The sequence below is a fragment of the Oncorhynchus mykiss genome, chromosome 30, assembly GCF_013265735.2.
Source record: "Oncorhynchus mykiss isolate Arlee chromosome 30, USDA_OmykA_1.1, whole genome shotgun sequence".
Taxonomy (NCBI): domain Eukaryota; kingdom Metazoa; phylum Chordata; class Actinopteri; order Salmoniformes; family Salmonidae; genus Oncorhynchus; species Oncorhynchus mykiss.
Window position 1 is genome coordinate 21682143 of NC_050570.1, and position 13623 is coordinate 21695765.

The window sequence follows — 13623 nt, forward strand, 5'->3', positions numbered from 1 at the left end:
ATGATGTATGCCATCCATATTTAGGATGTTTTAAACATTAATCAGCAATAAGGTTCCGGAGAATTTCATTGTCTGAAGAAAAGCATAGGAACGCAAGAACACTCTCTCGTGACCGCGCGTAATGAGCCCGAGGCTTTCTGCCAGACCACTCACTCAAAGAGCTATTATGAGCTCCACCTTTATAGTAGAATCATACAACCAGAATCTAAAGACGGTGACATCTTGTGGAAGCCCTGGGAAGTGCATTCTCATCCATATCTAAGGTGGACATCCAATGGCACTGTTTTCTAAATTGAGTTCTCACTTCCTGTTTGGATTTCTTCTCAGGTTTTTGTCTGCCATATGAGTTATGTTATACTCACAGACATAATTCAAACAGTTTTAGAAACTTCAGAGTGTTTTCTATCCACCAGTAATAATAATATGCATATATACCCAAAGCATCCTTCACGCATCCTTCACTCATGCTGCCAAACATACCCTCATAAAACTGACCATCCTACCGATCCTCGACTTCGGTGATGTCATCTATAAAATAGCCTCAAACACTCTACTCAACAAACTGGATGCAGTCTATCACAGTGCCATCCGTTTTGTCACCAAAGCCCCATACACTACCCACCATTGCGACCTGTACGCTCTCGTTGGTTAGCCCTCGCTTCATACTCGTCGCCAAACCCACTGGCTACAGGTTATCTACAAGTCTCTGCTAGGTAAAGCCCCGCCTTATCTCAGCTCACTGGTCACCATAGCAGCACCCACTCGTAGCACACGCTCCAGTAGGTATATTTAACTGGTCATCCCCAAAGCCAAAACTTTCTTTGGCCGCCTTTCCTTCCAGTTCTCTGCTTCCAATGACTGGAACGAATTGCAAAATTCACTGAAGCTGAAGACTTATATCTCCCCCTCTAACTTTAAGCATCAGCTGTCAGAGCAGCTTACCAGTCACTGTATATGTACACAGCCAATCTATAAATAGCACACCCAACTACCTCATCCCCATATTGTTATTTATCTTTTTGCTCCCCAGTATCTCTACTTGCACATCATCTGCACATACATCACTCCAGTGTTAATGCTAATTTGTAATTGTTCCGCCTCTATTGCCTATTTATTGCCTTACCTCCCTAATCTTCTACATTTGCACACACTGTACATTTTCAATGGTGTTATTGACTGTACATTTGTTTATGTATAACTCTGTGTTGTTGTTTTTGTCGCACTGCTTTGCTTTATCTTGGCCAGGTCGCAGTTGTAAATGAGAACTTGTTCTCACCTGGTTAAATAAAGGTTAAAGACATTTTTAAAAACATGCTAGAATCACCTTTGGTAGCGATTACAGCTGTGAGTCTTTCTAGGTAAGTCTCTAAGAGCTTTGCACACCTGGATTGTACAATATTTGCCCATTATCAAATGCTTTATTCTTTCCTTCTCTGTCAAGTTTGTTGTTGATCATTGTTAGACAGCCATTTTCAAGTGTTGCCATAGATTTTCAAGCCGATGTAATTAAAAACTGTAACTAGGCAACTCCAGAACATTCAATGATGTCTTGGTAAACAACTCCAGTGTATATTTGGCCTTGTGTTTTAGGTTATTGTCCTCCGGAAAAGTGCATTTATCTCCCAGTGTCTGTTGGAAAGCACACTGAACCAAGTTTTCCTTATTTTATTTTTTTTCATTTATTTTTATCCTAAAACACTCACTAGTCCTTGCCAATGACAAGCAAACAGTGGGGCAAAAAAAGTATTTAGTCAGCCACCAATTGTGCAAGTTCTCCCACTTAAAACAGACAAAACGACAACAAAAAAAATCCAGAAAATCACATTGTAGGATTTTTAATGAATTTGTTTGCAAATTATGGTGGAAAATAAGTATTTGGTCAATAACAAAAGTTTCTCAATACTTTGTTATATACCGTTTGTTGGCAATGACAGAGGTCAAACATTTTCTGTAAGTCTTCACAAGGTTTTCACACTGTTGCTGGTATTTTGGCCCATTCCTCCATGCAGATCTCCTCTAGAGCAGTGATGTTTTGGGGCTGTTGCGGGGCAACACGGACTTTCAACTCCCTCCAAAGATTTTCTATGGGGTTGAGATCTGGAGACTGGCTAGGCCACTCCAGGACCTTGAAATACTTCTTACGAAGCCACTCCTTCGTTGCCCGGGCGGTGTGATTGGGATCATTGTCATGCTGAAAGACCCAGCCACATTTAATCTCCAATGCCCTTGCTGATGGAAGGAGGTTTTCACTCAAAATCTCACAATACATGGCCCCTTTGCAGAAAAACAGCCCCAAAGCATGATGTTTCCACCCCCATGCTTCACAGTAGGTATGGTGTTCTTTGGATGCAACTCAGCATTCTTTGTCCTCCAAACACGACGAGTTGAGGTTTTACCAAAAATATCTATTTTGGTTTCATCTGACCATATGACATTCTCCCTATCTGCTTCTGGATCATCCAAATGCTCTCTAGCAAACTTCAGACGGGCCTGGACATGTACTGGCTTAAGCAGGGGGACACGTCTGGCACTGCAGGATTTGAGTCCCTGGCGGCGTAGTGTGTTACTGATGGTAGGCTTTGTTACTTTGGTCCCAGCTCTCTGCAGGTCATTCACTAGGTCCCCCCGTGTGGTTCTGGGATTTTTGCTCACCGTTCTTGTGATCATTTTGACCCCACGGGGTGAGATCTTGCGTGGAGCCCCATATCGAGGGAGATTATCAGTGGTCTTGTATGTCTTCCATTTCCTAATAATTGCTCCCACAGTTGATTTCTTCAAACCAAGCTGCTTACCTATTGCAGATTCAGTCTTCCCAGCCTAGTGCAGGTCTACAATTTTGTTTCTGGTGTTTTCTCATTTTGTCTGTCATAGTTGAAGTGTACCTATAATGAAAATTACAGGCCTCTCATCTTTTTAAGTGGGAGAACTTGCACAATTGGTGGCTGACTAAATACTTGTTTGCCCCACTGTACCTAAAACATAATGCAGCAAACACCATGCTTCAAAATATGAGGAGTGGTACTCAGTGACGTGTTGTGTTGGATTTTCCCCAAACATAACGCTTTGTTTTCAGGACTAAAAGTTCTTTTTTTTTTGCATTATTACTTTAGTGCCTTATTGCAAACAGGATGCATGTTTTGGAATATTGTTTATTCTGTACTGGCTATTCACTCTGTCATTTATGTTAAGATTGTGGAGTAACTACAATGTTGTTGATCCATCCTCAGCTATCTCCTATCACAACTATTAAACATTGTAACTGTTTAAATCACCACCGGCCTCATTCCTTAGCTGTTTCCTTCCTCTCCGGCAACTGAGTTAGGAAGAGCGCCTGTATCTTTGCAGTGACTGTGTGTATTGATTCACCATCCAAAGTGTAATTATAACTTCACCATGCTCAAAGGGATGTTCAATGTCAGCTGGTTTTATTTTTGCCCTACTACAAATGGGTGCCCTTCTTTGCGAACCATTGGAAAACCTCCCTGGTCTTTGTGGTTAAATCTGTGCTTAAAATTCACTGCTCGACCAAGGCGACCTTACCAGTGATTGACTTGGACTGAAAAGGTGTCGTTACTCATGTTGGTTGCCAGTACAGTTTACATGTAGGTGAAGGAGCACCACAATACCTTTGAGCTAATATTTTATAATAGGAATTGGAGATCAAGCGGTAGAACATTTGAGGGGCCGGTATTCAGCTCCGGTGAGCTCATGCCCAAGTCAAGCACTGGACCATACAGACAATTCTATGTGTGGGGTACAGAAATGGGGTACTCATTTAAACACTATTACTACACACCGAGTGAGTCCATGCAGTCTATTATGTGACTTAAGCACATTTTTACTCCTGAACTTATTTAGGCTTGCCATAACAAAAGTTTGAATATACTTATTGACTCAAGACATTTCAGCATTTCGTTTTTTACATTTATAAACATTTCCAAAAACCCAATTCCACTTTGACATAATGGGTATTGTCTGTAGATCAGTGATACAAAATCTTAAATGCAGGCTGTAACAACAAAATGTGGAAAAAGTCAAGGGGTGTAAATACTTTCTGAAGGCACTGTAGGTGCTTGTAATGTCACCCTTTTTAAAAAAACAATGAATGTGTGGGGGTGGATTGGGATTTGACATTAAATGTACCGATATGTCATAAATATACACTGAACAAAAATCCCAGACATTTTCCATCTGCACAAAAAGCTTATTTTAATAAGATTTTGTGCACAGATTTGTTTATATCCATGTTAGTGAGCATTTCTCCTTCGCCAAGACAATCCATCCACCTGACAGGTGTGGCATATCAAGAATCAGATGAAACAGCATGATCATTACACAGGTGCACCTTGTGCTGGGGACAACACAAGGCCACAGATATCTTAAGTTTTGAGGGTGCATGCAATTGGCATGCTGACTGCAGGAATGTACACGAGAGCTGTTGCCAGAGAATTGAATGTTCATTTATCTACCATAAACTGCATCCAATGTCGTTTTATAGAAATTGTCAGTACGTCCAAACGGCCTCATATAACTGTGTAACTATCCAGCTTCTTCACCTGTGTGATCGTCTGAGGCGGGGTGGGGGTGCTGATGAGTATTTATGTCTGTAATATAGCCCTTTTGTGGGGAAAAACTCAGTCTGATTGGTTGGGCCTGGCTCCCCAATGGGTGGGTCTGCCATGGCTGCACCCCAGCCCAGTCATGTGAAACCCATAGATCATTAGTGTCTAACTGACTAATTTCCATACACCCATATATATGGGTTTGGCCGGTGTAGGCCGTCATTGTAAATAAGAATGTGTTCTTAACTGACTTGTCTAGTTAAATAAAGGTTAAACACAACACTCCCCTATGGGACTCCCAATCACGGCCGGTTGTGATACAGCCTGGATTCGAACCAGGGTGTCTGTAGTGATGCCTCTAGCACTGAGATTCAGTGCCTTAGACCGCTGCGCCACTCGGGAGCCCAAAACTTGGGAGCCCCAAACTTCAAATCTTTGAAACGGTTGCATGTTGCGTTTATATTTTTGTTCAATATATGAATGAGTTACCAGCCCAATGTTTCATTCAGCAAGCTGGGTGATAATGTTATCAGCATAGTTCAGATGCAAACTAACAATGACATTAGAACACTCAGGCCTCCCACCCAGTCCTTTGCCAGTGTAAAGCACCAACCTTTTTCATGATGTTTTCTGGGGGCACGTCTCTCCTGCCCAGTGAGTAGGGGGCCCACTGAGTAGTGGGAGAGACCACCTCCTGGCCGTTGTCCAATATATTGCTCTGTTGAGAGGGGGTCTGGAGAGAGAACAGGGTAAAGGAACACAGTTTAGAGTATTATCACTGCTATGGGGGTAACCTGTATATGCTTCCAACATGACTACAGTTTTTTGCAGAGATAAAGGTGAATCAACTTGCTGTATTGATTATAACGTTATAGTCATTGGTAATAATAATACTTTCGGAGGAGTATTGCAGCTAGTAATCCAGCATTCTTGGATCAATATCATGACCTTAACTTCTTTATAAGTTTAAAGTCCTAAACGTATGAATATATCAGTTGGGTTGTTTGCCTCCTGTCATTTTGTCCACTTACAATACCTATTTGATAAGAATAGGTTATCTGACAGGTTTAGAGAGATTTTGGCAGGCAAAAAAGTACAAGTTGACTTACATGCACTAAAACACCTATACGGGAAAGATAAGCAAGCGAGAAACTCCGATAAAATCTCTTTGTTTCATTACAATGTGCTTGTCTGTGTCCTTAAATGCACAGTGTCTATAAACTAGGCCAAATTGCACTGAGGCTACTGAGTGACACAGGGTACAATAATAGCCTTACACAGTAATACTAACATAGAGTAGTACTGCTGTAACCCATAGAGCAGACACCGTAGCTGACACACATGCAACACACTGCTTTGATGTTTCAGACAACAGATAAAAAACAGCGCTTGGCTTGAAGTTGAAATGGGAGGGATTCTTAAGGCTTCTTTCACACCAACACAGCTGAAATTGTATAATACTTGGCTTCACTGTATGCATTTTATGCTGATACTGTGATACATGAGTCTCGGGTCTAGGCTCGTTTTTTAATGCTGGTATCATTTCTGGGCTCAAGTTTCATCCTTCAAGATTAGAATGTACAATATTGGAATACAAAGTGGACTATATTAAAAAAAGATATACAGGCATAGCATTTCAATGTAATAACATTCTCCATTGTAAGGAAAATGCAGCTTTTGGTAATATTGTGATGCTTATGATGAAAGATATTTTGAAGCTTTTATCCTGACAAAATAGTAAATATGCAGTACACTCCCTGTATCAAATGAATGTGAAAGGGTTGATCTGCACTGAGACTGTTTCTGTGTTTTCTGGTTCATACTCACATTGGGTAGAGGTAGCCACTGTGTTGTTTGGTTTTCATGCTTATTCATGTTATTGTAAAAGTTTATTGTCATGCTTCTGCTGGCATGCGGTGCAGCATAGCCTCCAGAGCACAGCATGCCGAAGTTTACTGTGTTGTGCTTAAGGACAGCGCTCTGATAGGAGGGAAACAATCACTTGACATGAGTAAATGGGTGAGCCACTGGGTTAACGGGATTGCACCAAGACACATTGCGTAGCTGCAACAGATAAAGTGAGCTTGACAAACAGAACAACAACAGAACAGAGTTACTACAGTAGGCTACCAGCACAAACACATTAAAACACACTCATGGATACAGTACTACTATGTATTTCATAAAAGCAACAGTATGTACTTTTATTTAAGAGATGTTTAGCACTGAAGTACTTGCCTATATTATCAAGGGCCGGTTTCCCGGACCCAGATTAAGCCTAGTCCTGGAGTGCTTTCTAGTTCAGAACTAGGTTTAATCAGTGTTAACTAGGTTTAATCAGTGTCACCATCATAATTCATAAGTCCACAGATGCAGGTAGTCCGGCGTACAATTGCGACACAGCTACATGGCTCTGAGTCTACCGTCCGCAGCCCAAATGCGCACCTGCCCAAAATTCCCAACCAACGCGGCTCCACGAACGCATCCTCCATTTCAATGAGGATTTGAAAGTATGAAAGCCATTGTTCCAATATTATAGAACACTGCTGTGCGTACGCGTACACATTTTTGTCTCTGACAGACCCTTTAGGGCAGGGATCATCAGCTAGATTTTTTTCTTGAGAAGATGGTCAGAGGGCCGGAACATAATTACAAATCATTTGATGAAGGGCAGGAGACATGTAAGAGAGGGATTTTTAAGCCTGGAGACAAATTAGACATAGATTGTGTACAGTGCCTTGCGAAAGTATTCGGCCCCCTTGAACTTTGCGACCTTTTGCCACATTTCAGGCTTCAAACATAAAGATATAAAACTGTATTTTTTTGTGAAGAATCAACAACAAGTGGGACACAATCATGAAGTGGAACGACATTTATTGGATATTTCAAACTTTTTAACAAATCAAAAACTGAAAAATTGGGCGTGCAAAATTATTCAGCCCCTTTACTTTCAGTGCAGCAAACTCTCTCCAGAAGTTCAGTGGGGATCTCTGAATGATCCAATGTTGACCTAAATGACTAATGATGATAAATACAATCCACCTGTGTGTAATCAGGTCTCCGTATAAATGCACCTGCACTGTGATAGTCTCAGAGGTCTGTCAAAAGCGCAGAGAGCATCATGAAGAACAAGGAACACACCAGGCAGGTCCGAGATACTGTTGTGAAGAAGTTTAAAGCCGGATTTGGATACAAAAAGATTTCCCAAGCTTTAAACATCCCAAGGAGCACTGTGCAAGCGATAATATTGAAATGGAAGGAGTATCAGACCACTGCAAATCTACCAAGACCTGGCCGTCCCTCTAAACTTTCAGCTCATACAAGGAGAAGACTGATCAGAGATGCAGCCAAGAGGCCCATGATCACTCTGGATGAACTGCAGAGATCTACAGCTGAGGTGGGAGACTCTGTCCATAGGACAACAATCAGTCGTATATTGCACAAATCTGGCCTTTATGGAAGAGTGGCAAGAAGAAAGCCATTTCTTAAAGATATCCATAAAAAGTGTCGTTTAAAGTTTGCCACAAGCCACCTGGGAGACACACCAAACATGTGGAAGAAGGTGCTCTGGTCAGATGAAACCAAAATTGAACTTTTTGGCAACAATGCAAAACGTTTTGTTTGGCGTAAAAGCAACACAGCTGAACACACCATCCCCACTGTCAAACATGGTGGTGGCAGCATCATGGTTTGGGCCTGCTTTTCTTCAGCAGGGACAGGGAAGATGGTTAAAATTGATGGGAAGATGGAAGGAGCCAAATACAGGACCATTCTGGAAGAAAACCTGATGGAGTCTGCAAAAGACCTGAGACTGGGACGGAGATTTGTCTTCCAACAAGACAATGATCCAAAACATAAAGCAAAATCTACAATGGAATGGTTCAAAAATAAACATATCCAGGTGTTAGAATGGCCAAGTCAAAGTCCAGACCTGAATCCAATCGAGAATCTGTGGAAAGAACTGAAAACTGCTGTTCACAAATGCTCTCCATCCAACCTCACCGAGCTCGAGCTGTTTTGCAAGGAGGAATGGGAAAAAAATTCAGTCTCTCGATGTGCAAAACTGATAGAGACATACCCCAAGCAACTTACAGCTGTAATCGCAGCAAAAGGTGGCGCTACAAAGTATTAACTTAAGGGGGCTGAATAATTTTGCACGCTCAATTTTTCAGTTTTTGATTTGTTAAAAAAGTTTGAAAAATCCAATAAATGTCGTTCCACTTCATGATTGTGTCCCACTTGTTGTTCATTCTTCACAAAAAATACAGTTTTATATCTTTATGTTTGAAGCCTGAAATGTGGCAAAAGGTCGCAAAGTTCAAGGGGGCCGAATACTTTCGCAAGGCACTGTATGTGTGCCATTCAGAGGGTAAATGGGCAAGACAAAAGACTTAAGTGATTTTGAACTGGGTATGGTAGTAGTTGCCAAGCGCACCAGTTTATGTCAAGAACTGCGGTGTTGCAACTCAATATAAGGAAGGTATTCCTAATGTTTGGTATACTCAGTGTATATCTCTCTATTATGCGTGGGAATACTTTGGAAACTATATCCAACATTTAAATCACTTGGAGCTGATTTGCTGGTCTTTTTACAGTCTTTCATGTCCAACAATAAAACACTAGAAAAAAAGTTTGTTTTTTGTTTGTTTGATGCTCAGAAAACTTTTTGGGGAAAATAAAATCCCCCGCGGGCCACCAGTTGAGGGACCCTGCTTGAGGAAAACCGACCCAAACAGTAGTAGTACAGACAGATATGCTTGTCTTGTTAAAGTATGATTTCATACTAACAGTAATAGAAAGAAAATAAAAGTTCAGAGAAAGGAGGTCAAGTGTTTGTGTAATTTATACATATAGTGAAACACAAAATGAGACTGGTGCCACAACTGGAGAACATAACTAAGCAGTGGACTGAACACATGTCAATATTGGCGGTCATGCAGTCAGGTGGCGTGTGTGTCAAGACAACAGAAGGCCACATGTAGATGGTGTGCAATCGTGTAATATACTGGAGGCAACGGTGTATTCCCAAAGTGAAAAAGAAGTTGTCAGACTTACCCGGTCTAATCGTTTGGCCTCTATATGTCTAAGTAGCTGTTGCCTCCAGTCTACTGGCATCTTAGAGGACATATCGTCAGGCTTAAGCTGCAGCTGCATGGTGCGCATTTTCATCTCATCAGGGCTCTTTATATTCTCAGTGCAAATGCTCAGATTATAATCTGGGGAAATCTTCTCCAACAAGGCAGCCATGGTGGGTCTGGCAGACACAGGCCTGGCCTGGGACGCCCCGAACGTCTCCGTGCTGTAACTCCTGGCCGACAGAGGCCGCCGCTGTGTGAGGCTCTTAGTGGGGTAGCCCGTGATGGGCTTCTTAGGCTCCTGGTAGGAGGAGTAGTCTTCCTCGTACCTGCCGTTCCTCTTGTTGTACTGTTGATCCTGCTGGGCCATGCTGGCCAGACTGTTCTGGTGCTCCAACATGCCTTTGAAATGCTGCCGGCCATAGTGGTCCGACTTCTGCTGCATCTCCTTGGCCTCCTGAACCCTGCGGAACAGGGCCAGCTCTGTGGAGCTGACCAGGGAGTCGGCCCGCCTCAGGAACCCAGGCCGGGAGCGCTGACTGGGGATGGGGAAAGGTTGCTGCTGCTGGGGAGGCTGGTTCTCCTCGTTGACTGAGGGCTGAGAGTAGGAGAACATCTGGTCCATGGGAGGGTAACCCCGGTAGCCCCTGGGGCTCACCAGCTCCTTGGGCAGGGTCTTCCCCGGATGGTTGACGTACTCAGGGGTGTTGGGGAAGGGTGGAGGGGCCCTCCTCTCCTGCTGCTGATTCCTCAAATCCATAGCCCCCTGAGGGTTGAAGCTCTGGTCGAAGTGGTAGACCTTCTTGGGGATGGAAGGCTTCTGCTGCTGGCTATTAGTTCCGTAGGCATCATCATCGTCCAGCATGGGAGCAGACTGGCTCCGGGACATGCTCTGCTCCATGGGGCCCGGCATGTCTGGACGGTCAACACTCCCCTGATTCTCTATGCTGGAGCTGTAGGTGTCCACGGGAATACTGTACACATTGTAGGAGCCCATGTCTATCTCATCAATGCTCTGAGACTTCTTGAACTTAGCCTTCACCTCCTTCATCATGGGAGAGAGGCGCTCAGAGCTCTTGCTCATCACCATGGCCCCAGAGCTTGGTCTAGTGGGCTTGGATTGGACATGTTGGTACATGTTGGCCTGCTGGCTGCTGCGCCCCTGCCCAGAGTTCCTGGAGTCTAGGTAACCCCACGTTCCTGTGGAGGGGAACGTGCCCGGCAGCTCTCCATGATGCATCTCCTGCTCAAAGTCGTTGCGGTCAGGATTGGGGCTGTTGCCTGGGGAGCTCAGCTTGGAGGGGAAAGCCGTGCGGTCCTCGAAGGGACTGGGCGTCCTCGTCCAGTTCTGCCACGGGTTTGGAGGGGGAGGCTGAGATACTTCAGTTTCGGGCGTGTTGCGGACATTATGGAATTGGTGGGAGGGGTGTTGGTGAGGGGCATCCTGCAGCTCCAAGGGGATGCCCACGATGCGCTCCTGCCTCATGAGGGGCCGGCGGCCCCCATGGGAGGTGGAGGCGCTGCAGGACTTGGAGCCCAGCATGGGGTTACCACTGCTGCTACCACTGGGAGTCTCCATAGGAGCCTCTTCAGACACGAAGCCTGTGTTGTCATAGTGGGAGGAGTCGTTCCACTGGTCAAAGGTGTCGCTGAGGGGGCGCCGCTCGCTGCGCTGCTGCAGTGTGCTGGAGGGAAGGGTCTCTCTGGGGTCTCTCTGACTCAGTAGGGGCTTGGTCTCGATCGGCTTGGGGAACTGCTGGGCCAGCCTGCAGAAAGAGAGTGGGCACAGGTACAGTGCCTTGCGAAAGTATTCGGCCCCCTTGAACTTTGCGACCTTTTGCCACATTTCAGGCTTCAAACATAAAGATATAAAACTGTATTTTTTTTGTGAAGAATCAACAACAAGTGGGACACAATCATGAAGTGGAACGACATTTATTGGATATTTAAAACTTTTTTAACAAATCAAAAACTGAAAAATTGGGCGTGCAAAATTATTCAGCCCCCTTAAGTTAATACTTTGTAGCGCCACCTTTTGCTGCGATTACAGCTGTAAGTCGCTTGGGGTATGTCTCTATCAGTTTTGCACATCGAGAGACTGAAATTTTTCCCATTCCTCCTTGCAAAACAGCTCGAGCTCAGTGAGGTTGGATGGAGAGCATTTGTGAACAACAGTTTTCAGTTCTTTCCACATTCTCGATTGGATTCAGGTCTGGATTTTGACTTGGCCATTCTAACACCTGGATATGTTTATTTTTGAACCATTCCATTGTAGATTTTGCTTTATGTTTTGGATCATTGTCTTGTTGGAAGACAAATCTCCGTCCCAGTCTCAGGTCTTTTGCAGACTCCATCAAGTTTTCTTCCAGAATGGTCCTGTATTTGGCTCCATCCATCTTCCCATCAATTTTAACCATCTTCCCTGTTCCTGCTGAAGAAAAGCAGGCCCAAACCATGATGCTGCCACCACCATGTTTGACAGTGGGGATGGTGTGTTCAGCTGTGTTGCTTTTACGCCAAACATAACGTTTTGCATTGTTGCCAAAAAGTTCAATTTTGGTTTCATCTGACCAGAGCACCTTCTTCCACATGTTTGGTGTGTCTCCCAGGTGGCTTGTGGCAAACTTTAAACAACACTTTTTATGGATATCTTTAAGAAATGGCTTTCTTCTTGCCACTCTTCCATAAAGGCCAGATTTGTGCAATATACGACTGATTGTTGTCCTATGGACAGAGTCTCTCACCTCAGCTGTAGATCTCTGCAGTTCATCCAGAGTGATCATGGGCCTATTGGCTGCATCTCTGATCAGTCTTCTCCTTGTATGAGCTGAAAGTTTAGAGGGACGGCCAGGTCTTGGTAGATTTGCAGTGGTCTGATACTCCTTCCATTTCAATATTATCGCTTGCACAGTGCTCCTTGGGATGTTAAAGCTTGGGAAATCTTTTTGTATCCAAATCCGGCTTTAAACTTCTTCACAACAGTATCTCGGACCTGCCTGGTGTGTTCTTTGTTCTTCATGATGCTCTCTGCGCTTTTGACGGACCTCTGAGACTATCACAGTGCAGGTGCATTTATACGGAGACTTGATTACACACAGGTGGATTGTATTTATCATCATTAGTCATTTAGGTCAACATTGGATCATTCAGAGATCCTCACTGAACTTCTGGAGAGAGTTTGCTGCACTGAAAGTAAAGGGGCTGAATAATTTTGCACGCCCAATTTTTCATTTTTTGATTTGTTAAAAGTTTGAAATATCCAATAAATGTCGTTCCACTTCATGATTGTGTCCCACTTGTTGTTGATTCTTCACAAAAAAATACAGTTTTATATCTTTATGTTTGAAGCCTGAAATGTGGCAAAAGGTCGCAAAGTTCAAGGGGGCCGAATACTTTCGCAAGGCACTGTATCATAGCATATCATTTCATCAAGGTTTTACTTACAATACAGAATAGAGGGTAACATTCATAATGGACCTGAAAATATGCTTTGAAATACAGGTCTACATTTATTTCCAACTTGGAGTTTTGATAGGTCAAATCAAAGGCTGCATTAAAATAGAAAGGTACTGTGTATTTTAAAGTAATGTTTGCCTGAAGCTATACTGCTGGCATTTCAAAGGGAATCCAATTGCTTTTTTACCAATATATCATAAATGGAAAATATGCGCAGATTTGAGCTGGACTGTTTTCCATTTGGTCTGAAAGTATCAGTAGGAATATCAAACAAGTCAACTATAATTGTATCCACGGATGAAAAAAGTATTTTTCAGTGAGAGCTCAATCTGTATAATTTCAGCCATGATTGGAAAAAATAACAATGTTCTTGGAAGTTCTGGCACGAACTGACTAAAACAGTTTCAAGAGCCCCAATGGTAGAGTAGTGTTTCAGCTGCATTTCAATGAAGAAGAGAGTGGAGAGGAACAGACAAACAGAGACACAGACAGACAGACACAGACAGACAGACAGAGACACAGACAGACAG

General features: G+C 43.4%; 1 protein-coding gene across 5 annotated transcripts in view; it reads right to left on the reverse strand.

Moving 5' to 3' along the window:
* LOC110521548 (leucine-rich repeat-containing protein 7) overlaps positions 1-13623 on the reverse strand; it is a 133619-nt gene that overhangs the window by 14944 nt on the left and 105052 nt on the right. For 3 of the 5 annotated variants that reach the window (XM_021599153.2, XM_021599152.2, XM_021599156.2), the window contains 3 exons: positions 9618-11403; positions 6390-6542; positions 5176-5295 (listed from right to left, as the gene is read on the reverse strand). In XM_021599153.2, the coding sequence (XP_021454828.2) occupies positions 5176-5295; positions 6390-6542; positions 9618-11403 (2059 nt within the window). The remainder of the gene's footprint in view (positions 1-5175; positions 5296-6389; positions 6543-9617; positions 11404-13623) is intronic. The other 2 variants (XM_036968959.1, XM_021599155.2) reach the window with 1 other exon arrangement.